General features: G+C 51.2%; 1 protein-coding gene across 1 annotated transcript; it reads left to right on the forward strand.

The window, feature by feature from the left end:
- The first annotated feature begins 737 nt into the window (after nucleotides 1–737).
- On the forward strand, nucleotides 738–25,268 carry SLC43A2 (solute carrier family 43 member 2). The gene is made up of 13 exons (XM_010216655.2): nucleotides 738–932; nucleotides 7,300–7,489; nucleotides 8,421–8,476; nucleotides 8,970–9,046; nucleotides 14,099–14,191; nucleotides 14,472–14,605; nucleotides 15,040–15,242; nucleotides 15,908–16,051; nucleotides 19,439–19,577; nucleotides 20,084–20,216; nucleotides 21,126–21,199; nucleotides 22,726–22,849; nucleotides 23,718–25,268. The coding sequence occupies exons 1-13, from the start codon at nucleotides 773–775 to the stop codon at nucleotides 23,877–23,879; spliced, it is 1,689 nt and encodes a 562-aa protein (XP_010214957.2). The 5' UTR covers nucleotides 738–772; the 3' UTR covers nucleotides 23,880–25,268.
- Nucleotides 25,269–26,115: the final 847 nt, after the last annotated feature.

Consider the following 26,115-nt stretch of genomic DNA (forward strand, 5'->3'; position numbering starts at 1 on the left):
GCATCCATCCACCCGACCCCCCATAGCGTCTGCCCCGGGTTTGCTGCCTGTCCCAAATAGCTCCGTGCCCCCCGCGCCTCGCGGAGCTCCCTGCAGCAGCCCCTTGGCAAAGCAGGGCCGGCTGCTCCAGGGACAGGTGGAGCTGGAGACAGTTAATCCAGCTGCAGCGCCCGCGGGATGCCAGCGCGCTGAGCGGACGGAGCGGCACGCGGCCCGTCCCGGCCTCTGCACCCAGCCGTGCCGCGGGAGGGGAGGGATTGAGCCCGGGGAATATAGGGATATAGGAATGGGCAGTTTATGGGATAAATGATGTGAGTGGCCCCATGTGGCCATCCTTGCAGAGCGAGGCCCCATGCTGTGGGTCGCTGCCCTGTTGGGTAGGGGGGACACCTGGGTGCAGAGCAGCCCCCCTGCCTCGTGCAGGTGGAGGGCAGCGGCTCCGGGCGGCTGCAGTTTGCTGCGTTTTCATACCTGTTGCTCGTGAGGTGGAACGGAGACCTTGAACCCCCCTTGGAGCTCCGAGGGGCTGGGACAAGGGCACTCTGCCCCCTGTCCCGCCAGGTAACTCGGCACCTGGGGTTAACTGCAAGAATAAGTTTTACACCCGAGTGCTCTTTATTGGGCAGGCGGCCTCACTCCTGTTCTGCCGGGGTAGTCTCTTAAAATCCTGCTTTTTCTGTGCTCTGAGCAGCCCGTGCTCTATGTGGTAACCCCGGGGTTTCTTGCCGTCCCTGCAGGTTGAGGCTTTGCTGGAGCAGTCTGCCCTGCAGCCATGGCCCCCACGCTGGCCACCGCTCACCGCCGGCGCTGGTGGATGGCGTTCACGGCCATCGTCGAGAACCTGCTCTTCTCCGCCGTGCTGCTGGGCTGGGGGTCTCTGCTCATCATGCTGAAAGCAGAAGGGTTTTACTCCTACCTGTGCTCCCAGCCAGGTGAGGCCGCTCGGAGGGGCTGGCTGGGGGAATAGGTTGCTGCTAAGGTTTGCTGGGGTGGTTTGGAGGTGGCTAGAGCAGTGCTGAGCTCCTGGCATAGGGCTCCTCGCCAAAAGCAGTGGCATCCTTCAGATGAAAGAACACGCCTGTGGTTGCTGCTGCTTTGCAGAGCGAATGGAAAGGAGGTCTTAAAGGTTAGGCCAAGCAATGGGTTGCTCCTCCCTTGTGGAGGCCTGCCTGACCTTTGCATGGGAAGGGAGATGCAGCCTGATGCTTTTGGGGGTCCTAAGCATTTGAAAGAACTATGGGGACACTTTCTGTAGTAGAAGAGTGTAAATGAGAGCTTCTCCATCAAGTTTTCTTGTATCTGTGGTCTATAGCAGTAAGAGGAAAATCTATGTGGTCTCCTTCCCTGCAATGCTGCATCTGCAATCCTGTGGTGTGGGGAGGGTAATGCAGGGAAGACGGTTGTATAGGGGGATGTAGATCCCCCCAGCCTGTGCGTGGAGAGGTGTGGGCTGGGGGTGCCCAGATAGCAGATGAGAGTGGGTATGGAAGGTGGAGGCCAAAAAATGGCCAAAGTGAGTGCCTGGACCCCAGAGCAGTCAGTGCATCGTGGCTGAGAGGCTGGGAAGGCCAAAATGTGAGGAGACAAAGTCCAGGCAACAGCTGACTCTGAGTACTTGTGATAGTAATTTACTCTTTTTCTGCTAAGCCAGCAGCAGTTTCTTGTTTGTCTCCTGCTTGCCAGGGACCTTTCTTCTCTGCATGCTTGTGGGTGGCTGCCTCAGTCTTGCTGAGCCGGGGCTGCTGCACCCAGCTAACAGGCTTTGCCCTTTTTTGACTCTTTCTATCAGCTGTAGCCTGGCTGCTTCTTCCTTCCTAACTTTGCTCCTAATGTGGCTCTTCCACTTGCCAATATCCTATATCTCCAGTGGTCTCCAGACTGATCTTCAGCTGGAGATCATTTAAGACTTGTGGCCAAGGCTGCTCTGCTTTTGTCAAGCTGCAGCAGCTTTGTCACAGGCCTGTGTGAGAGACCTCACTAAATGCACCAAGTGGAGCCTTTCTGCCTCCAAGATAAAACATGTGAGAGCTGATAAGCAAATGCTGACTGCCCCTGGAAAGTGATTTCCTACCTGCTTTGTGAGCAGGACCCTGTGGCCGAGAGCCCTGCTGCACTTTGGCTCACCCCATGCTGCTTGTCCTGATTCCTTTCAGTCCATGAAGCCTTTACCCAAAACCAGTGGGATTTGTCTGGACTTCCCGCTCGTGTTTGCCAATCTGTGGTCTGTCTGGATCTCCCTATGGGAGTGCCACATACCGCAGAGAAAGATGTAAATGTTTGGATAGGGATGGAATTACTGCCCTGAGGGCGGTTTCTTCCTCCAGTGACCAACCTGCATGTGGAGGCAGAAGACCTTGAGCACAGAGAAAAGAATTACCTTGTTAAATGTTCTTATTGTCCTCAAAAATCTGACCATCAGTGTTGAACTTAGGGATGGCTTGTGATGAGCAGCAGGGGCCAGTTCTGCTGGTTCCCTCCTTCACCTGTGCTTGCTCATGCTTTCCTTCTGTCCTTGCAGTATCGGTCACTTGAGAGGGAACAACCATGGCTGGGTGCAAGGACAACAGGCTCCCTGCAGAGCTGGGTTCAGCCCTTCCCTAGGGTTAGGGTGGCCTGGCTCTGCCTTTTCCAGCATAATCTGATGAGTCTTACAGCTGAGTGGGGTACTCGGTTGAGGTGAAGCTTGGTAGAAATGAAGAAACCATAACCAGACGCCTTTGGGCACTTGTTGTTCCTAATGCTGCTGTTTGCATGCAAGTATTGCAAAAAAAAGTCTCTTCCTAATGAGCCAAAGGTTCTTGGCAGGGCTTTCCCTTTGTCAGCAAAAGCTCTGCACTTTGTGATGCCTTTTGACAAGAGAACTAGACCTTGTCCCTTCTGCAGGCTCTTCTCTGAAGACATTTGTAGCTGTCCTGAAAGCAGCTGCAATTCATGGGGGACCCATCTTTCTATTGCCCCCCACTCTTTTCTGCCTGCCCTTGGCTCTGGTGTTGGATTTTATTTGGCCATGCTGCAAACACATGGGATTTGCTTGACCCTAATTCAGTTGCTTGAAGGTGTAAAGATGAGCACCTAGAAAAATCAATGTCAAAGTTGCTCTACATATATTAAGCAATTGTGCCCCAGGGTTTGAATGGAGGGCTAGCTTGTCCCAGGCTGCATGGTGCATTTGGCCATGCTCTGGGAGGTGCATTTGCAATTTGCTGATGCAGAGTCTAATGGTGGCACTTTGTTCCCCTTTTAATTTTCCTGCACGTTGCCCTTTAACCAATTTGAGGCAGCATCTTCTGCTTGGTGCAACTGCTGATTCCACAGACTTTATCAGGATCGTGGCCTTATCAGCTTCTGGGGAGCTCAATCTGCTCAGGGCCTCACGCCGCAGCGATGCTGCATGCATGGAAAGGGCTAAGCCTTGAGCTCCCTGATACATGTTAAAAAGTTCTCAAACTTGGTAATACGTTCACAAAGAACACAGATAAGGACACAGAGGGCCTTCCCTTAAGACAGAGCAGCAAAGAACCCCAAAGATAAGTGAATTTGGTTGCCATGAGATAGTGTGTTTTAGTGGAACGCATAGGAAGAAGGTGCTGCTCATGGCCAAGCTCCTGTGTTGGTTAAACTCAAGATAAAACCAGGGGCCCTGTGGTGGGGAACTCGCAGCCTGAAGGTCCCTCACAAGCTGGTGAGATGTGATGACAGCTTGTGGGGAGGCTGCACGTGCGACCCTGTAAACAGGAAGAGCGTAAAACTGGTAAATGTTCAATGTCTACAGGAAATGCCGCGCGTTGGCTTGCAGCTGTCCCCGGTGTCGGAGCAGCACGTGTTGTGAGAAATGCTGCAAAGTGGACTTTTACTTGGGGAGAAAAGGGGAGTTTGATTAATATGAGGTTGTCCCTCCCTTAGGCAGCCCCAGCTGAACGTCTCCTTTCCCAGGGCCTCTTGCTGAGGCTGTCCTAGAGGTGCCAGGGGAGGGGTGGGCAGGGGAAACCTGAACTAACTGCACTTGCAATGGCACAAAGCAAGAAGGGCTGCACAGCTGGTTCCCAAAAGTGACACCATCCTGAAAATAAATCCTGGTCTTGCATGGCCACTTACCTCCACGTGCCCTTCACTTTGATTTTCACAAGCTCTTTTAGGAGAGGAAGGGGAGGCCACACAGGCTGTGTCCCCTGCGGGGCGAGTGCCAGGGTGGCTCGCCTGCCTCCTGAGCCTTATCTAAGACACAAGATGAAAGAGAAACTTGTCTCTGCTGTCTGAGATGGCAGTGGCTGCTGTAAAAAGCCAGACTCATTCCTGTAGTACAAGGATAAGGGAGGTCAGCAAGGAGTAGTTAATGATTGACCCTCTGATGAAACCCTGTGGCACTTAATTTGGGAGAAAGAATGGCTTTAAAGGCTCGGCTAAGAGCCAGAACCAATCCGGGTGATGAGCGTGACACCCACAATCAGCGAGGCAGCCTGCCTCTCACCTTGCCTCCCTCCTGCTTGAAATAGCAGCTTGAGCTACTAATTGGGCAGCAGAAATCCTGCTGCGGGTGGTGGGAGCAGGGTGGGATGAGCAGGATGCTCCTGTAGCCGCTGCGGATGGTGAGAGGAGATGGTAGCAAATGAGGCACTCATCTGGGTGACACCTCCTGTGCATGGGACCGGTCAGGCTGGCGCATGAAGGGACTTGGCAGGAGGATTTGGGGACGATGCCCATGTGGATGAGCCACCCCCCTGCTCCTCCTCCCGGATAATCTCCGGGGACCCTGCGGCCGCTCGGTGCCCGGCCGCGCTCGGCGATGGCTCCGCAGGGCGACGCGGTGCCAAGGGCGGCTGATGTCGCATCCGTCGCGTCTCGGCAAATCCCCTCCTGTTGCTCGGGGGCTGCTGCTATTTTTGCAAACAGTTTTTATTTCTACACTGCGCTGGCCCCCGCTCGAAGCAGATGCAAACAAGGCGGCTGGCGCAGGCAGATGCCAACGTTTCGCACCGCATCCCTGGCTTCGCTGGCCACCCCGGGTGATCTTTGGGGGAGCTTCCTCCGAGTGCCGTTTCCAAGGCCAGGTCCCCTCAGCTCCTGCCTTCACCTCAGCCCTCGGAGGCTCCGTGTTTTGCAGGCATCTGCCAGCCGAGCTCCTCGGGGCCGCGGTGCAACTGTGTGTGCCCAAGACATCAAAAATCATTTGCCCCTTCCAGTTCTCAGGGCTGATGTCTCTGTCGTGAGGCTGACAGGCTGTTCAAGGCAGGCGTGCGGGAGCTGCAAGGTCCTGCCCCGCGGCCGGGCTGCCTCGCAGAGTGCTGACACAGGGAATTCACTGCTGTTTTGTCACTCTTTCTTTCTTCCCCCCCTTGTTTTTCTGAGTTTAACCTTTCGCCCACATCTGTTTCCTATCAATGTATCCGTGCGGGGAGCCTTGGTGCCGCGTGGCCGCTGCCTGCCCCACCGCGATGCCGTGAGACCCCGGGCCGAGGCAGGAGCACGTGGAGACGGGAAGATGGATAAAAGGAGTTGGATTTGGAGTAGAAGCAGCAGGGAAACTGCCACCCACCCAGGGCTACCTTCTACCTTGGTGCTGGCACATGCTGCTCTGCAAAAGGGCTGTTGGTGGTGCCTGGCTTTGGGGGATGATGTTTTCTGTGGCTACCTCAGCTTGCAGGGAAGGGGACAAATTAATTTACTGAGTGGTCATGGAGAGCAAAAGGAAAGAGCAAACAGTTATCACTGCTGCAGAAAGCTTGGGACCCTGTTGGTGGAGGCATTGGGGAGAGTGGTACCAATGGAAGCAGTGAAACACTGCGCAGCCACCCCGGGATAGCGGGATGGAAGCATTGGGATGTGTGCAGGAAGGTTATAAGCCTGACATCAGTGTGTGAATCCCTGCGTGGTGGAGCAGGGCTCATTTGTGACTGCACAACCGGGAGGGATATTTGGGCAAGTGGAGCAAAGCTGGAGCTAGGAAGACTTGGGTGCAACCAGTAACTGTGGATGTGCAGAGGTTTGGGTGGAAAGAGCAGCTGTGAGAGGGACAATTTGATCCCCACCAGGATGGGGCAGGTGAGAAGGGATCCTGCCCCCAGGCTGCACCAAGAGCAGGTGTCAAACTGCCAGGACGGGAGGGATTCCTGTTAATTAGCGACCAGCTCCTGCTAAGAGAGCCCTGCTCTGCTCTCACTTCATGCAAACATACATGTAGGTGGCTGATCTTTCCCTTTAACACCGAGTTTTGCCAGAACGGTTATTAAATATGGAGGAGAGTGCTGTGTCACAGGCTTGCTGCAGCAGTAAGAAAAACAAGTGCTTTGTCATCCTGACAAAGGTTACTCAAACCTCAGATAAGTGCGGAGAGACGCAGGGTGGAGCCGTGGGGCTCCAGGTTAATGGAAGCCTCACGGCACATGCGTTAGGAGTTGTTAGCCCAATTGGGGTAGGTTTGTAACAGAGTTGACATCAGGCAGTGAAACTGCTGCTGCAAAGAAAAGGGAACTTCTTTCTGGTTTTCTTTTTTTGAACTGTCCTGTTTCTGTGTCGGTTACACAACCCGAGCGCCGTTCTGCGTGGGAGCTCGATGCAGCGCTCCTCGTGTGAAGGCAAGAACAGAAAGTGGAGATGTGGAGCCTACAGCAACCTGGGAAGAGCAGAAAGTGGGAACTAGGGGGCAGAAGTTAAAATGATCCGTGCCCCCATAAACAAGAGGTGAAGGCAGGTAGCTCCTCCAGGGTGCGGAGGAGTTAAATTTAGGAGGGATCAAGGAGCTCGTGCAGTCGTGGAGCCTGGTGGCTACCATGTCCCCGTCCCTCGTTGCCGTGTCCAGAGCCAAGGGCAGGAGGTTTGTCACTTGAGAAAGCTGCTGCTGCACGTCAGCCCCGTCAGCCTCGTGTCTGGATCCGAAACAAATGCTTTGGCTGTAGCTAGTGCTTCTAGTTTACTTCAGGGACGGATCTGTGAGAACACACTGGTCTTGGATTAGGAGTACCTTGTTTTTGTATTAGTCCCTTTCCATCCTACTGGGTATAGTCCCCAGGAATTGCAGGAGCCTTGTTGTGTGGTTGCTTTTATAAATAAATGAATCTCTGCCCTTAATGTGAGGTTTTTTGTCTGGCTGCTTCATGGGAGGTTTGTTCCCTGTTGCCTTTTCCCGTTCTCAGCTGAACTGACTGTGTTTCCCTGGTCCTTCTGCTGTTCTTGTTCTCTGCTTCCTCCAGTTCTTGTTGTGGAGATGATGGGTCTGTGCTGGGTGCGTTTTGGCAGCCTGCACGTGGCTCTGTCCTTTCCCTGCATCACGCTGCAAGGACCATCCTCTGTTATCCCATTTAGGCAACGCCACCGACCACCACGAACAAGAAAACACCACGGCTGCCGAGAGCGAATGGCCTTCCTGCAACGCCCAAGACGAGATGCTCAACTTGGCCTTCACCATCGGCTCCTTCCTGCTCAGTGCCATCACCCTGCCCCTGGGGATCGTCATGGACAAGTACGGCCCTCGCAAGCTGCGGCTGCTGGGCAGGTTGGTGCCAGGGTCCCCGTGCGGATTTGGGGGCGAGAGCTGGACTTGGGGTCGGCCAAGCCATGTGTGGGGCCCTGGAGAAGATCTTGAGTGACTTCAGCCAGCATCAAGCAATAAGTTGTTCCCTGTGGGACAGGCCTGGGACTCCAAGTCCAAATTTTGGCTTTCCAGTGTCACTCTGTGCTCCCTGGCCAGATGGAGCCTGGAGGAAGCGCGGAGTCATTTGTGAATCATGGAGGGTAGCTCTTTCCCTTGATGTTGGAGCTGTGTCCTAGGGAACATAAATCCGAGATGTTGCATCACAGTTTGCTGGAGCCAGGGAGTTTCCTCGGGGACAAACACATCCCACCTGCCTTTCCTGGGTTCCTCCTTTGCCACGCAAGTGCTCGGTGTTGATTTCTGCCCCACGTAGCAAAGTTGGCAGCTTCTGCCAATAGCACGGGGGGATCAGTGGCTTTGTGGGCACACTGAGTCCCCGTTCTGCTAAGCTTCTAGTGTTCAGAACAGCAGAAGCCAAACTGGCCTGTAGGCAGAGCAGGGAGAACAGAGCAAGTCCCCGTGACTCAGAGCCTTTCTGAGAGAGGGCTGGGAAGGACTCAGTGCTGTGGCCACAGCTGTGCCCCAGGGCGAAGGCTGCTGCTGTCTCTGGTCACCTCCTGGGGAGATGTGGTGGGGTCTGTGCGTCAAAACCAGGAGGGAAATTGACTCCAGCAGGAGCCAAGGCAGAGTGCTGGGAGGGAAGCCTGGCTCCTCGGCCTTTGTGCAAGGTTTTCTGTAACACCTGGGTATTTCCCTGGATTTTTTTCTGCCCAGATTGCCAGTGTTCCTGTGTTTTGTACAAATTACACAGGGGTTACTCAAGCCAGTGCTGAGGTAGAGGCATGTGTAGTTTTGCCTTTTGGTAAGACTCCTGGCTTCGATTCTGTTTCAGTGCCTGCTTTGCTGTGTCCTGTGTGCTGATTGCATATGGTGCCAGCAACCCAGACTGTAAGTATGTTGTTCTGTGCTGGACCACAAAGGTTTTGGGGCTGCGGTGCTGCCGAGGGGCTCTGTTCTGGGGTGCAGATAAATGTGCTTGAAGCTGTGGGCCCTGACCAAGCAGCAGCAGGGTCTTGGGGACACAAGTGAAGCAGGTCCCGGCTCGTGTGAGTTCAGTGACCCTGGGGAGGGCTGTTTTTTGTGGCCATAGGTGGCACAGCAAGAGCTAGGCACCTGAGAGCACCAGGTGTCAGCTGGGGCAGCTCCAGGTGCTGTACATGAGTAATTCCAAACAAATTCCTGGCTTTCTCAACAGTTAGGAAATAGGTAATTGCACACAGTGTGCTTGCTTGCCATCGGTGTGTGGTTGCATGGGCAGCGTGGCACTTTGAGGGTGGTTTTTCACTGATGCTTCCCATGTTAGGACCAACACCCTGAGGACTTTGTGTTCTCCCCTTCCTTCCCACCCCAGTAAACTTCAGGCTTTTTGTTGTTGTTGCAGCTCTGTCTGTGCTGATATTCATTGCACTGGCTCTGAACGGCTTTGGAGGGATGTGCATGACCTTCACATCGCTTACGGTAAGTGAAGAATTATTACACAACTGCTTTATCCCTCCTTATGCTGCGAGCTGGGCTGGCAGGAAAGAATGAAGTGGATCTTTTACCTGTGGCTTGAGTGGCGTGTGTTTTACTTGGATGCAAATCAGAAATTGGGTGCACTCGTATCTGAAAGCCTGAGTATTTCCTTGTTGTTCTGAGTTGTTTTTTGTCTATTCCTTCCTCCCTGCCTCTCAGGTGAAGGTGAAAAGGAGTGTTTTTGTGTTGGACTCCAGTTGCTGTGTGCCTGTACACAGAGTGCTCAGCTATCTGGAACAGGACAGGGGCAGGTTGCACATGTGTTTGCATTGGATTTAGCTTTCCCGTGTTGAAGGAAGGCACAAACCCCTTGCAGCCGGGTAGGACTGGCTCTCTGTAAGTGCCAACTAACTGCTGGGCTGCTGATGAGAATGATAACGGGCTGGGATTGTTTGGAGCAGGGGAAACCTTCCAGGTTTTCTTGGAAATGCTGAGTTGTTGAATGCACCCAGCTCCTTCTGCACAGACCGCTTAGAATCTTCCATTGATTGCAGCCATCACTCCGTGGCAGCTGGCTCTGTGCCTTTTGGGGTTCCTGTTGCCTGGAAATGGGAACAATTCTCAAAGTAGCTGCTTTTTCTACCTTGTTTTCCTAACCTTGTAAATGTGGCTGAAATGGAGCTGAGTGGAGAAAACGGCCCAGGAAGCCCTGATGTTTCTTAGGTTGGAGCTGGAAACTTTCTGTATCACCTTAAACTTTCTGCTGAAGTTGAACTTGCTGTTAAAGTTTGTTAGGGTGGTTTCTGATTTAATGTGACGTAGGCACTGGCTGAACTCCTGAGAGCTAATTTTGGCAGAGGCTGGATTTAGAGATCGCGGTGTCTACTGTGATGTTGCTGTGGTGGTTGTTTTTATACATTCAAAGCTTTCAGAACTGTGCAGATGTTGATTTCTCATTCCTATGTAATGCTCCTACGGGAAGCCTTGGCCAGCACCCCAAGGAGCTATGGGGTAAACGTTGTCCTGCCCCACTCCAAATAAAAGGGAGGAAGGAAGGAGCACCGGGGTGAGGAGAGGGCTCCCGTCCTGCTGCTACCATCACTGGTTGCCTGGGTCTGGCTGAGTATCCAAGGGAAATGGGTTGCTTCAAAGTCATCACAGATAGTGGGAGGGCAAGGAAATACTGTATGTGCAATATCGTGGCTTTTGGCCAAAGACGAAATAATTAGAGCCACCTATTAGTGCCCTCGTTAGGGAGCTGGTTCCACAGCACTGCGGACATACGGCTGCTGCAGGAGGGTTGGATCTTGCAGGAAAGGATCTAGACTCTGAGGAGCTCTGAAGGAGCAGCGAGGTGTGAGTTTGCATGGGGAGGCCTCAGGAAGAGCCCGTCCGAGTGTTTGCTGGAGAGCCGCGATGGCCTCAGACCCGGATCCTCAAACCTGCTGCAGATGTTGCCTGTTGTGGCTCTGAGCAGAGCTGCACGGAGGCGTTTTGGTACCTGAGACGTGCGAGTGGGATCAAAAATAGCCTGAAGTGGGAGGGAGATGCGTCACCTGGATCGCTGTGCCCGATGGCTGGTGCAAGCGCATGGATTTATCCATTGGCACCTTATGAGGGTGTTCCTGGGCGTTCTGCCCACGGGCCGGAGCTGGAGAACCGTCCTGCCTTGGTCCCTTGCGGGTCTGCGAGGGCAGCGGGTCCCTCTGAGGGCAGCGGGCGCTGGGGGTGGCAGCTCGGTGCCCCGCGGGGTCGGCCCGGCCTGGAAAGGCTCCGAGCCCTTCCCAAGGGCCGTCCCCGCTCGTGGGTGCCCACGTCGCAGCAAAGCGACTGCCCTCCCCGCCGGCCACCTGCGCGCGCCCCGCGCCACGGGAGAGACCCCCGGGCCACGAGCAGGGCCTCGGGCTGGCCCGAGGGGCTACCAAGAGCCCTCATGGGCACCAGGGTTTAGCGTCGATGTTCAGCGTTGAGCGTCCGCGTTTGCCGGGCGCTGCGGCGCGGGGAGGAGCGAGCGGCGGCCTTCCCGGCGCTGGGAACAAGGTCAGGCCGTGCCCGGTGTGGAAATGCGGAGCGGGGACTTCTGCCGCGTGACTTGGGCTTGGCCAATATGAGCAGAGACTGGAAATGGAAACAGATCCGTGCTGGTGGCTCTGACAGCAGCAGAGGAATCTGGCGCTGGTTCTGCTCCTCAGCTATTTCATGCAAAGGAATAAACATGTGTGATAAATTACCACAAAGAGCCTTTTATAGATTGTTTTCCTGTTCTGTTTTCCTTTCAGAGAATTACAGCTGCTTTGCTCTTATTCTCCACTACAAACAGCGCCCTTTAATTTGCCAGGGAGGGGGGAGCATCTTTGCATAGGGAATCTTTTCTGCTCGGAAATCTTAGGAGTATTTAGGGCTCTGTGATCTCTTGTTTGTTGGAGAAGGGGAACGGGATTTTCCATATGGCTTGGACAAACGGGGTGGTTTGAGGTTTTCCTGGAGAACATATTTTTAGTGCCTGTATAATGTCCAAATATACCTCCTGATAGGGAAAACAAAGTTCAACCTCAATAAAAAATAATTCTTCAGTTGTTTAGTTCTCAGTCCCTTGACTTTTTCCAAGACTCTCTTGAGCACTCCTTGAAAGAAGAGGGAAACTAGTTTTGATAATGTTACTGTGCTATCATTTGTCGGTTTAAGCTGTCATTTCCTACCATTTTTAAGTGTGTTTTTTGTTTGTTTAACTTTTATAAAGCTGTAAAAGTAGCTAGTTCATTCATGAGTTTCTCCTTTTCTCATTTGGCAGAGTGGGGACTCTTCAGGGAAAGACTGAAAAATTGCAAGAGTAATCAAAGGTCTTAAACCCTGTATAGTACAGAGGAGGGGATGATTATCTGCAAAACTGAGATGGTATTATCAAAGTTGAGAATGACATGTCTGCAGTGGGCCCCAGGAGAAAGCAGTTCCCCACTAATGTAATTTTTACATACCCTATCTTTCAGACAAGGTGTGAAGTTAATTATATGTTGGGTGTTACTGACCTTTAAACAACTAGAAGCTCTAGGAGTCTCTCTCACTTCCAGTCTTTTGGAACTGGGAAAAATCATGCTAGTAAAGGCAGAAATTACTGGGATCCTTTGTGGAGTGTAAGGATAAGACCGGACTAAGGATCAGACCTTTCTGGGGGTAGAAAAACAAAGAGCCTTCTTGTTGTGCCTGTTTGTCTGCAGATTTTAGTTTTTTTCCAAGCCTCACTGCTGTAAAGACAGCATGAAAAATAGGTTAGTAAAAACCGTGTGATTTTAGTAGCCGGTCTTTGGTAGAGCCCTGCAGAGGCACCACCAGTGCTGGCACTTGCAGTCTGACGTTTTCTTTCTAGGTCTGGGCTGCTTTTCCCTCTGCCTCCGCTCTGCTCCTTTGGGTATTCTCAGGCTTTTCCTCCCCCAGCTCAGCAGCTGCAGTTGCCTCTTTAGATCCTATCCAATCCAAAGCATCTCTTTTGCTCTTTTTTTTTTTTTTTTTTTTTTTTAAATCTGGCTACTTGCTTGGTGCCAAATAGGATTTTAGGAAATCTTGAGCCTTTCTAGGAGGCAGATTGGGGTTTTCTCCGAGCGTGACCGCTCGCTTTCCGGCCTGCTCTGTCTCCAGTAGCCCCTGATGTAAGAGGATCCACCTGAGAGTTGCCTGTCTGCTACATGAAAAAGGCTTTTTGTCATCTCTGGGGGACAAACAAGGCAAGAAGCAGCTGTGTTTGCAGAGCTGTTGCCCTGTGCCCAGCTCCCCAGCTGCTGCTTGTCATTTCTGGGGATAAGTTTGGAGTATTTCAGACTAAGCAAATGCCCTGGCTGTTAACAGCAACCAGCCTCCTTGCAACCTGCAGCTATTTTATCCTGCGGATACTATTTTCTGGGATGCGTATTTAGGCCACTGCCTCCAAGGAGGGATTTTGTGCCTGGTAACAGACCTTTGGATCCTTTGCCGTTTCCTGTCTGCGGCTCCCGAAAGCAGCCCTGTTGGCAGCGATCCCAGCTGCAGGGATGCGGGGATGGGTGTGGGGATCCGAGCGCAGCCATCCCTGTGTCCGCTCGGGAATCTCCAGCAGCATCAGGCTCCGCTCGTCACTGCTCCCTGCCCGGGGTTATCCGAGGACCCGGAGGCTGCAGTGCACAGCAAGCGCCGCAGTGAGACGGAGGGATGATAAACAGCCAGATGGATCCTGGAGTGTTCCTGCATCGGAATACTTGTATTGTAAACACGCTGCTGCTGCCGTGACACAAGCCAGATTTGCTTGCCTTAACTGCCGCTCCTGGGAAAGATGGATTTGTTTTTGCAGTCGGGAATCTGAAGAGAGCGTTTCCTTGCTCAGATTCCACCTAATGTTCTCCAGGTCGTTTTGTGCAACAGCTCTAAGCAGATAAAATGGTGGTTGTGCTTCAGTCCCAGGCACCTGCCGTGTCCTGCTTTGAGGCCCTCTGAGACTGTCAGGCTGCTGATGGCAAAGTGAAGTTGGGGAGGAGTGACCTGAAAAAGGAGATGGGAGGGAAATCTGTCAGCCTGAAGCTCCATCTCTGCCTGTTGACCAGCTTCAAGAGCAGGGGCTGAGGTCTCAGTCTATGATTTAATGCTATCCCTGTAATTTCCAGCTTGCAGATCCTTAGGAATAGATAGAAACTTGTTTTCTTCTGGTTATTTAAAAAGCTACAGACTTGGGGAAAGGAGCTAGCCAAGAAAGAACAGGGGCAGGTGCAGTGCAGGACAAACAGGCTGTGCTCAAGGTAGTGAATGCAGAGTATGTGGCCAGTCTGGAAAGCAGCAGCCCCGTTGCACGTGGTGCTCTTGGATCATAGACACGGCCTGGCAGTGGAGACACAAATGCAGCCTGTAGTGTCCCAGAGCACTATGAAGAGCTACCTCATTCCTGGAAAACAAAAGTTGTTTTTTTCATGTTCTGGTATCCAGAGGTCTCAATACTAAATATCAGGGTCTTCCCAAGTGAGCTTCCTTCCCTTTTCTTTCCTTCCCTTGGCTGCAATGTGTTTCAACCATTTTTTTTTCTTTTTCTTTCCACAGTTGCCCAACATGTTTGGTGACCTTCGTTCCACGTTCATTGCTCTGATGATTGGCTCCTATGCTTCCTCTGCTGTTACTTTTCCAGGAATCAAGGTGAGGCTGTCAGCTTATTACTCATGACTGGTCCTTGCGTGCTTGGGTTTTTCACCATTTGGCAATAATGTGGGAAGAGAAAAAGAAACTATTTAACGCATTTGTTAGAGAAATGTGTTTGCAAGATTCAGTTCCTGTCTGTGTTGCAGATTTCCCACATGACTGTCCCAAGAACTTAACAAATGCGATAGAGAATGGTCTTTTTGTTGCTCTTCCCCACAACTTCACCCCAAACTTCTCGTATTCATGGCAAATAACCATATTCTGTTGTGATTTCCAGGTTATATATGACTTTGGGGTCTCCTTCATCCTTATTCTGCTTGTCTGGGCAAGCTGTGCAGGATTAGTTTTCCTCAACTGTTTCTTCAACTGGCCCCTGGAACCCTTCCCAGGGCCAGAGGACATGGACTACACGTAAGTGTCATCTAACCTGCCCCAAAGGTTTCTCCCATCCTTAACCCTCTAGAATGGGCAGTAGTTCCTTGGCCATTCCTCCAAATTGTCTGTGCCGGCCCTATGTGAACTGCTGCTGCTTCTTAGGTTGGGGATTTATGTACACCCCTAGTCTTATGTCTTGACTGGTGAATATCTGTTGAAGGCTGAGCCATCCAGAGCGTAGGGTTTGTGAAAGAAAATGATCTGCCAGTAGCAATAAGCATTTCTGTACTGACCTGTGCCAAAATGGCCCAAGGGAAGTGTCTATTTGCTGTGGGATCCTAGACTTCTTGTGGGTTTGTAAATGAAAGCCAGTGCTTGAATCTATCTGTTGCTTTTCTGACTCCTGCAACTTTGCTACCTCTGATTCACCACCCTGTGTTGCAGCTCTCATTCTCTTTACTGCCCAACAGGGTGAAAATAAAGTTCAGCTGGCTGGGATTTGACCACAAAATCACTGGGAAGCAGTTTTACAAGCAAGTGACGACTGTGGGGCGCCGTCTCAGTGTGGGGAGCTCCATGAAGGGCCCCAAAGAGCTGACAGCCTTGCAGGAGAATAACAAGCTCTGCCTGTCCACGGTGGACCTGGAAGTGAAGTGCCAGCCTGACAACACAGGTGTGGTTCCCTGGGCGCCTGCGGGATGCTTGTGCTGGCAGGAGACCAGGGGCACCTCTGCCATGCTCCAGACCTGTTTCTACAAGACATAATGTGATACATGATCCATATATTGCCAGGGCCAGGTGCCAGCTGCTTTTCTTTAAATGCAGGTTTAGTTGTATAAAGAATCTTGCCCCTGTGTGCTTGCCTAAAAACACTGTTTGCTGCTGCCCGTGGTGGGGGGTACAGCATGAGTAACCAGTATGCTACAGGAGGACAGCAAGTTGGTCATTGCTGTCTTAGACAACTGCCATCATGACCAAGTCTTCCTGTCTTGAAATTTCATTTTAACCCACGTAATTGAGACTTTCTGCTCTCCTGTCCCCAGCCACTCATGAAGGAAGCTCCTATTGCCCCAGATGGTGGCTGTGACCTCCATGGGGCTGTCACTGTGCACAGTGTTGGTGTGACTAGCTACAAGGTGTGACTGGCCAACCCAGGGGCCAAGGCTTGCTCTGAAATCACAGAATCATTAAGGTTGGAAGGGACCTTTAGAGATCATCCAGTCCAACCCCTCTGCACACACAGGGTCACCTAGAGCACATTACGTACGATTGCATCAAATTGTGCCCGTTTACAATGAGATATTGCCTTCTTCAGAGACTTTATTCTTCCTTCTGCAGCGTCTCCCTCCTTCATGAAGAGCGTCTTCAGCCCCATCTTGTTGCTCAGCCTTATCACCATGTGTGTCACTCAGCTGAGGCTCATCTTCTACATGGGGGCCATGAACACCATTCTTGAGTTCCTCTCTGGGGATAAAGACCAAGGTAGGGCAGTCTGAAGACTTGGTCCGTTCCCTTGGAACGGGGACCTGCCCCAGCCTCGGTCCTCGCGAGAAGCCGCCGTGCCCGATTACTCAGCAGATACACGGCGCTTGGAAAGTGCCTGTGCCAACGTGCAGCTGCTGGGGGGCTCTAGCAGAGCTGGAGCCGGCCCAGGGCACTGGGGCAGTGAGGCAGCACTTGAATGTCACGCTAATTTTAGCTCCGTGTCCCTGAAACCCTCTCCCATCCTATTACCCCAGATGGGTTGTTCCAAGTAGCCTCTCAGGACACGCTGTGATGGGATTTTTTTTTTTTTTTTTTTTTTTTTTTTTTTGTTGGGAACCCTATTTCATCAGGTATTTGCTTTGCTTATCCTAAACAAGCACCAAGTGCGGAGCAGCTGCCTCCCCATGACTAATGGTTGGACTGGGTGCAGGGCCCGGCAGCGGGGGCGGGAAGGCTGAAGTCATCGCTGTTGCGCGCGGGGAGCTCGCGGCAGCCGCTCTGATTCAGCGCACGGAGCAAACAGGAAGGAGTACGTTAGTTTACTGTTGTCGAAGAGACCCAGGATTGCAAAACAATGCTGTCCCGTTCCGTTTTTTTGGTGTCCTTTGTAGCGAGATCCAGTTTGAACTCGCTGCCTCTGGATCGCGCGCGGCTGATAAGCCAAGAGGCGCCTCCCGCGAGAGCGGAGCGGGCGCAGGGGGAGGGCCGGAGCCGCGGGAGCTCCGCAGCGCCCTGGCGTTCCCCGGGTCGCTTTGTTTCTCCAGGCTGCTGCGTTCGGCTCTTTATCTCCTGGCACAAGAGCTAATTTAGACATTAAACAGTAAACAGGGCAGACTCCGCTGCCACCTTTCCCAGCACAGCTCCGTTCTCTGCTTACCTTGTAACTCCTTCGTGGTAATTGCTCTTTTTCCCCATTTACCCTTCTTGCTCTTACTGCTTTAATTTTTCTTTCCCTCCTTGGTATTTTAGGCTTGAGGTTACACATTTATACTGCATATACAGCTTAGATCAAGCCCTACATTAAGGGGTTGTGCCCCTTGGGTATATCACGTTTCTGTGCCACCTCTGAGAGCTTTCTGGGTTTGATTTTTCTTTATTTTTTTCCCTTTTTTCTGTTGTTTTTCCTCTTTCCTCCTTCCCCTTTAGCGCAGCCCGGGCTTGTGGTGCAACCCGCTGCCTTGGTGTTTCCATGGCATCAGCAAAACGGAGGTATTGTCTGGTGGCAGCAGAGTCAGCAGCAAGTTCCAAGAAGCGTGCGGATCCCTGGAAATCCGATCTAGGGGGATTCGGAGAGGATGGGACCACGCTCCCTTGGGCGCCTTGGTTCTTGCTGGGTTTTACACATTTGGGATTTTAGAGCATTCCACCCGAGTCTCCACTCGGGAGTGCTGGGCAAGGGAGAGTGGAATTGTTCTTGCAAGTAATGTTAGTTACTAAGAAAACACAAACATGTCTAGGAGCAAAACAGGAGAGAGAAGTGGGGAAAATAATGGAAAAAGCGAAACTTTCTAAGTTCTTATCAGGTTCTGTGTCCTTCTTGATAGTCATACTTCCTCTGTGTGCTACAGTGACTTAGACCTGCTCTGAAACCTAGAGGCAGGAAAAACCTTCAGCCCCTGGCCATTTATTTCCTGAAAACCCTCGGGAGACGGAGACGCCGAGTTCAATAACCCTCTAAATGACAGCGTGAACATCTTGTTGCCTCCTCTCCTCTTGTAGTCCTAGTTGTCGTGCTTGAGAGTTGAAATTTGGCCAGGTCACTCCTAAATTGACGCCTAGTTACTAAATCTGGCCGTGTTTGGAGACCTGGGTGCGCGGGAAGGCTCAGCCGCGCGCTGCTTGGTCAGGGCAGTTCCGGCTCCAGGATGCTGACGTTGGCTGGGGAGCCCGTGGGGCTGTTCCCCTGCACCACCCATGGCTGTTTCTTCTCCCTAGGCTGCTACTAAACCTGCTGGCATTTTCTACATGCTGTTCTTCATCCTGGGGTGTAGGGAAATGACTTTTTAAAGCGATAGAAAAGCCAAGAGATTCTGTTTCTGCAGCTGCAGTCTTCCTTTCCTGCATTCTCCACATAAATTTGATTCCCTTCTTCAAAGTGGCTTCTGCTCTCAGCATTTAGAGCTCAAGACTAGGTGTTTGGAGCAGCCTGAAGAAGCAAAGCTTGACAAAGGTGGTTATCTTCTCACCCTCTATTAAAAAATAACCAGACAGCCGGCTCCGGGAGTGTTTGCAGAGGGCGATACCACCTGTCCCAGCCGCTCTAGCGAGATGGGATGTGGGGCCGCTCCCGGGCTCGTCCGCACGCCGGCGATGGGATCAGGAAGGGGCGTTTGGAGATGGGAGCGGGAAGTTCCTCTCATTTTCTGGCTGGAGCCAGGACCGTGTCACCCAGTGCCAGGTCTGGCACAGCGAGGGAGCCCAGCTCGGTTTTGCTCGTCACTCCTCGCCGTTCCCATGTTAATTCTGGTATCGCTCGGCGCTGTGTTGCTTCGAGAGCTCTAGAGATGTGCAGGGAGGGACCAGCTCGATTCCTTTTGGTTATGTTTTGCTTACGCTGCTGTAAGTTGGGAGCTCCCTGTGCTGAGATGGGCACTTTTGGAATTGCATCTTTTTCTCGGAGCTCCGGTGCTCTGAGTCACCAGCCCCTCCGCGGTGCCTGCGGATCCATCACGTGGGCCGGAGCGAGGAAGCGGGAAAAGCACCGCGGGGTGAGGGGACTGCCTAGAAACAGGAGGGGAGAGTTTCCTCCAAGGCTGCATATGTCCCACAGCAATCCTCATAAAGACTTTTCCCATCTTTAATATGTGGGGAACGTTCAGAAGTGCTGAGGGTTGGTCTGGGACGCTGGGTTTCCTGCTGCTGATCCTCCCTTCTCCCCTCTCAACCTCCAAATTCATCTGTTCTGCGCACAGCAGGTTAGCCCTCACCTTCCCAGCCTGGCTTGTCCGTGCTGGGCTAAAGCAGGAGCTTCCCAGCTGGAGCTGCCAGCAGGGAGGAGAGGAGCTGAAGGCAGGGGTGGCTGTTCAGGGTTTATTGCTTTATGAGAATGTTCCTTGTTGCCCCTAGCCATAAGAAACCTCTGGCACTGAGCATTTGCTAGGATGCCATTCCTGGAGACCTAGCTGCTGTGTTGGGCTGATTGCTTTGGCTCTCCTCGTGATGCATTAGCAGACCAGTTTGTCCAGTGTAGTGGTCTGTATCCAAGAAGCAAACGGGTGAAATGGGGCTTTGTTGTTTCAGGGCCATCAGCCCTGTCAGCATGTGAATATGTGGGGTCTGAGCTCTTAACAAGAGGGCTGGTCAGTGGGAAGGGGCTTTCTCTTTGAGTTTTGTAGCTGCTGGGGTACCCCTTGATCTGATGCGCTTTTTTCTCTCCCCCCGCAGTGAGTCTTTACACATCCATTTTTGGGGTGCTGCAGCTGCTGTGCTTGCTGACGGCGCCCGTGATCGGGTACATCATGGACTGGCGGCTGAAAGACTGCGACGACGCCTCGGAGGAGCCCGAGGAGAGCAACGCGGAGCGGTGCGGAGCGCGCGGGACGCGCGGCCGCGTAGCCGGCCCCTCTGCCCTGCGTCACTGCAAACACTAGAGTGATTTAGAGCAATCTGGATGCTAATGAATACAGCATCTTTATTTCTGTATCCCAATGTATGGCTTGTGACCTAACCCATGCCCCTCTAGCATCGAGGCCTGAATTTGTATTTTGTATCCAGCTTTGAAAACGCTGTTTCAGAAAGATGTTCCCCTCTTCCACACCCATTAACATCAGTTAAGAAGGGCAAATTTAAATTGTAATGTGGGCCTTGGGCTATCCTAGCCTGACAGTGTGAGTAACTGCACTGAAATAGTTCCCCAGCCTCGTCTCAACTTCCCTTGATAGAGATTTCACCATCTTGCTAGGCAGATCTCTAGCCTGACTGGTTTAGACAGGACTGATGCAGGATGTGGAAAATCCTGCTGTGAGTTCTGGTAGCTGCTGGGAGTGTTTTGTGACACAGTTCTCACTGTAGTTCTCCCTGTCTTTCCAGAAGCGATAAGAAAAAGACAAAACGTGATCGTCAGATCCAGAAGATCACCAACGCCACCAATGCCTTTGCCTTCACAAACCTTCTGCTGGTGGGATTTGGAGTCACCTGTCTTATTCCTAACCTCCCGTTGCAGGTGAAGAGGCCAAAGGGATGGTTGTGCTGGAGGGGGTGGCCCTTGCAATGACAGTGCAGGGAGGCCCTGGGAGCCAGCTGAAGACAGGAGGGCTTTTTGGCACTGCTAGGAGAGCTTTGGGAGAGCATTAAAACAAATACAGTACAGTTTATATCTCTAGAAAGAACCTAAAGAAGTAGCTATAGTTAAAAAGTTAGAGTTGACTTGCATGTTTTTCCTCATTTCTGAGTTTTTGCAGCTGAACTCTGTAGTCACAAATACTTTCCTACTGAGGTCCTCTCAGTTGTGCCTCTGTTTAACCTGGGCCTAATTTAAGCTGTTGACTGTCAGAAAACTTGCTGTAAGATGCGTGACACCCATATAAGTAGTAAGCTATTTTAGCTCCAAATGCTGCCCTGACCTATGCCCAAAGGTACTCGTGGGATTATAAATCTGTTAAAATATTTGTTCTGTGGCACCACCTGTCTCTGGCAGAGAAATTTAGTGATTTTATGCTCTAGTTGAACATACCTTGATGATGTAGAAGAGCTGTGGTTTGCTCATACTTGTGTATTGTCTGCAATAACTTGTGGAAAATTAACTGAATTGGCAAAGAGCTCAATAAAAAAGCATTATGACCCTGGCCCTGGTTGTGGGGCACATGTCGTGGCAACAGTGCCAGCTCCAAATCAGATAGGTCTTGTGTGGTTAACCTCGGGGCACTGCGTGCCGGCCTCTCAAAGTAAGGGAATGTGCTGCTTTTAGAAACAAGAACAGTTTGTTTTCCGTTGTGCTGATCTGTAGGATTTGGGATCCTCAAACCTGCCTTGGTGCTAAAAAGGAAAACAGCTTTTAGGAACGGTGATGTGTTGGGGTCTAGTACATCTAGGTGGTATTTGACACCTGACATTTTCTGCTTCTCTTTTCCAGATTCTTTCCTTCATTTTGCACACAATTGTGAGAGGATTCATCCACTCGGCAGTGGGAGGCCTCTACGCAGCTGTGTAAGTCTCCACTTATTTATAGTGTGTGACTGGCCAGGTGACCTTGTTTGGGTTGATAATTTCTGAGAAGGAACTCAGGAAGATAAAACTTCATAGTCAGAGGGGAAAACTGGGACTTGCTTCCTCAATCAGTGCTGGATATGGCAGTAGCTGGACTGAAGTCCTAGCTGATGCTTTTGTTGTTTAGACCTACAGTTAACTCCTTCTACTGTCTTATTTACTGCAGTAAGGCAGCTATTCAGAGCCTCAGGGGAAGCTAGGTTATCAACACTGAAACTATATGGTAGGAACTAGTGTGTGTTTGGGTTTTTTTTCCTACAATGAGTAGCTATGTGAATAAAACAATGGAATACATTGCTCCTGGTCTGCTCTGAAATTACTCCAGTAAAGTATTGCCCAAGATGCCCTTAGTGAAACCTCCCTTTCCCAGGATGGATCATCTCTCCTGTTTCCATCTTATCAATAGATGGATGTAAATACTCTCTTCCTTGTTAAGCAACGTTTTGTTTTTGAAAACAGATCTGTCCCTCTGTCCTGACCTGTTGGACAGGGCAGCAGAAAGAAGTTATTGACCTTTCTGTCAAAGGTTTTGATCTTAGTATGTGGAGAGTCCAAGCTCGTAAACCCATCCAAGACTTGGCTTCAGCAATGCATGAACTTTTGGTTCCATGGCACTTAGAAACAAACCTTTTGTCCTAGGCAAGATAAATGCTTGTTCCTGTACTTGTTGGTTTGCTTATAAATTAATCCTGTCTGGAACTTCCTGAATTAAGGTATTTTTGGTTTGAAAGTGACTTTTCTTTGAATATTCAAACTTTTTGGTCCAGTTCTTCTTTTCTAAGCTTAGTTTAACCTGATCCTTTTTAAACACTGCTCAGTCCTGAAGAGAAAGACATTGAACTGTTACTGAGACCTGTTTTTCTATCAGTAGTATCTGGTATTCAGCACTTTCCAATCAACAGTATTGTTTAATTTGACATAGGATCAGACTTGTCCTCTAAAAAGGAAAACATGCTAACCTGTTGTGCAGGTTTCACTCACTCCTAAAGAGAGCAAATTGTTATGGCCAAATGAAAATGATTGCTCAGCCACAAGTGCTGTCATCTGCATGAAGAGTCTTTGCTCTTCACTAGTAAATAACAACGTCCTTTTCCGTGTGCATTAGGAGCAATAGTTGTATAAACACTTCAAGCTGTCGTGTGGTATAGCCACAAAATAAATCTTTGCAATAACAAGAGCTGACAATTCTTAAGTTTTAAAGTTCGTCATGAGAATAGTCTAGAGATGAGGCTGCTGGCCCCATCTCCAGCTTCATTCTCTTCTGGAGAGCACAACAGGTTCCTACAAACGGCTACAAGCCAAAACTGCAGTCGGGAGCTGTGGCACAGAAGGCCAGGAGAGAGGTTCTTCATCCCGTGCCTCTCCTGGGGCTGTGCTCTGTTAGGCTGTTGGGAGGGTAATCTGAGCTGGGTGATGTGAACCGCCAAGGTGACACATAATAATTCTGCTGTTTTCTCTGATGACAGATACCCCTCTACTCAGTTTGGCAGCTTGACAGGGTTGCAGTCTTTGGTCAGTGCCCTTTTTGCCCTTCTGCAGCAGCCTCTCTTCATGGCATTGACGGGCCCTTTGAAAGGAGACCCTCTCTGGGTAAGTCCCATTCCTAATGGCAGACTTGGTGATGAAGATGGTTATGGTTCATTTCATTGAAAAGCAGGGGGCTTCTTTGCGTGAACCCCAGTTACAAACAGCAAACTTTGCATGCTCCTCAGTCTGCTTTTACCTTGATGCTGCCAAGAACCTTTTCTGTGCAAGTACTGAGGCCCTGGGAGGGATCCTGTTAGCCCCTATGACTGTATGTGGAAAGGGAGAAGGCTACTGGAGTGCTTCTTGCATGCAGGAATTGTAAAATGTGTGGCAGGTATTGTAAAATCTCCTTTGAGCTACTAGCTCGATATATCAGTAAATTTTGATTTGCTGATGTCAGGAAAGCTGTTGAGGACTGTTGTGTGGTGTCTGGTAGAGAATCTCTCTGGGCAGCTCAAACAGTCCTGACACAGGTGGTCTTAAGAGCAAGAGCAGGCTACATGTGCCCACCTCTGCATTAGGCTCTTCCCACAGCTGGCAAGTGATGGTGTGCAAAAATCACAGCTTAAAATCTCTTCCATCTTCTGCTTCTGAGACTGACAAAGGTCAGTCCTGCAAACTAGCCATAGCCTGTCATAGCGACACTGCAACAGCCCTGCTTGTTTTGTGAAACAAGAGTCCTTCTACCTTGATCCAAAACAACAAAGTCTTTCAGCGTTTATTTTATACACACAGTGCTCTGGTCGCAGGAATATAAATAAAAATAGAGCGGAGGCTGTTGCCAATACACTGAGGAGAGCGTCCCCTGGACTGCCATAGCTGAGTGATATGGGTAGGGTTCTGACGCTCCAGCGTGCGTGGCTATGTTGGTGCCTTCCTAACTTTGATTCCTAAATTTCTGAATCCCTAAATTTCACCTTTGTTCCTGCAGGTGAACGTTGGCTTGCTCGCTGTGAGCTTCCTGGGCTTCTGCCTTCCCATCTACCTGGTCTGCTACAGACGCAGGCTAGAGAGGGAAAGAAAACAGAAGAACGATGATGCCAAACTCTTCCTCAAGATCAATGGCACTCCTAACGAGGAAGCCTTTGTGTAAACTGGTGCTTGGAATGCAACTTCCCCTGTACAGGTTCCTGCCACATCCGTGGGCTCTACCTGTGGCATAAGCCAGGCTCTTCCCTTCCTGGCTCTGCCAGTCTTTGCTTAGCACTGGAGCGAGGGCCGTGCAGCGAGACTCGGCCCTCCTCAGATGTATGGCAGGAAGAGACCTCCCACTCCTTACTCCAGAACGTGGGACACTTCCTTTTTATAAAGGCTACCCAGTTATTGTGTCTTAAATTATTCCCTGATCACGCTCTCCAGCAGCAGTGTCTCTGCTCTGAGGGGACTAGGGAAGAGAGGGAATTGGAGGGATGGGGGAAGAGGGAAGAAAAACCATAATTTGAGTTTGAAAGGTAACACTGAAGTCTGATGTTTTTCCCTCCTCCTTCCCCCAACCTCAGCTTGTCTGAGATGCAAGCTGCACTCTCTTCCCTTAAATTTGGCAGTGGTCTTTCTGCTCGAGGGGTAGCTGGACCCAGTGGTTTTACTGTTTATCCAGATGTATCCCAGACTGTTCCTGAGGCAGGGAAGAAAATTTCCTCCCATGTGTACGAGCAGAACTTCAGTATGTTGCTAAACGCTGGCTGCTGATGTTGGTAGCTCCCAAATTCTTTATTACTACACATTGCACAGACTGTGAGCAATGGATCTGCCTTCCACACTGAAGTGAAGAGCCCAGTGGACTGCTTGGTCCTATCCCAAGCCTTCAGAGGCCCGGATTCCTCCTCCTGCTGACCTGTAAACCACCTGTACATGCTATAAACTGTCTACAGTCCTGAGCCTTTCAGATAGGAATTGGATCTTGTTTACCAGTGAAGTGCTTTGAGACTTGTTGCCTTTTGCTGCCTCCTCCCTCTGAAACGACCCTGGGAGAGGAGCAGCGGCTCGTGCTCAGTAAAGTGGAGAAGCTCCTTGAAGGTGGGTCCTGGGGCTCCACACGCACCTCGGTGTTCACGTGTCATGAGCTGACCTGCTGTTAAATCAAGAGTGCAGAACACTCCCTGCCCCTGGTAGCTGGATCCTGTGAAGACGCGTCAGGACGATGCGGCAGCGAAATTCTTCCTCTAGCCATAGCCTATTTACGTTGTTCTGATAACAGTCCCCAAACTGCTGAACACCAGGTTACTGTGGCTGACCAAAAAGCTGCTGGTTTGGCTGTATGACAAGTCTTCTAACGATGTCTATGCTCTGTCTGGACAGAGTGTGCAGTGATTGTACGATGAACCTGACTTATAGAGCAATATGTGTGGGTAAAGGTGCCCTGGGGTCTGTTTGCCGCAGGGGGAATACAAAGGGAATTCTTGACTTGCTTATTTTTATATTGGTTTCCCGGGTCTTGTCCAAGTAGACATCTCTCCCCTCAACCTTCAGTGAGGTCAGTAGCTCAGCCTGTAGCCCTGCAACGAGCACTGTGCTGCTTGGAGCTGCTCTGAGCAGGACGGTGCCGCGTTGAGGACGAGCGTCGGCAGCCGCGTGTGCGGCCAGGCTGAGCTAGGGGCTGCGGGGAGGTTGGAGCCGAGAGGAAAAAAGCAAAAAGCGGTTCTGAAGATGCAGTGGTGGCACTTTCTGAACTGCCAGCTCCTGCATTTACGGCAAAGCCTGGCAGCGGTAAGTCACAACTTCATGTCTGGTTGGAAAAGTGTAAAAAAAGGCTCAGCCGCTGTCCCACAAACTCCAAGCTGGACATCGGAAACATCAGTGCGCCTGGACCCGCTGCTGAGAAATTCCCTGAAAACCGAGTGTTGGCTGCAGTGCCGGTGGTTTGGAACATGCAGGTGCTCAGCCCAGCCAGGTGCTCACCTAAAGCACGAGCTTGGCAACCTCGTGCCCAGAGGGAGGAATCGCTGGAGGAGGGAAGCCCCGCGGTGGCTCTGTGGGACGAGGACGCGGTGGCTCTGTGGGACGAGGACGCGGTGGCTCTGTGGGACGGCAGCGCCATCTCGAGTCCCTGCCTCGAGCGCTCCCGCCGCCGTGCAGAAGCTACTACACTCCGGTACCTGTTAGTCTTCAGTCACTTGTTTTAAAATGACTTGCCACTGAGTATTTTACACACTTGTGGATTTTTTTTTTTACGTGTTACCTTTTATTAAATGCGTTTGTTCCAAGACAGCCTTATTGCCTGCTGTCAACATGATTTTGTTTCATTTTCTGTTCGCCGTTATAGCTTTGGTGACGATTTATTGACATTCCCAGCTTTTTTTTCCCCTCGTCAAGCAATAATTGGGGAGGTG

This window comes from Tinamus guttatus, unplaced genomic scaffold (assembly GCF_059628265.1).
Source record: "Tinamus guttatus ecotype Peru unplaced genomic scaffold, ASM5962826v1 Tinamus_guttatus_pri_ptg000356l, whole genome shotgun sequence".
NCBI lineage: Eukaryota > Metazoa > Chordata > Aves > Tinamiformes > Tinamidae > Tinamus > Tinamus guttatus.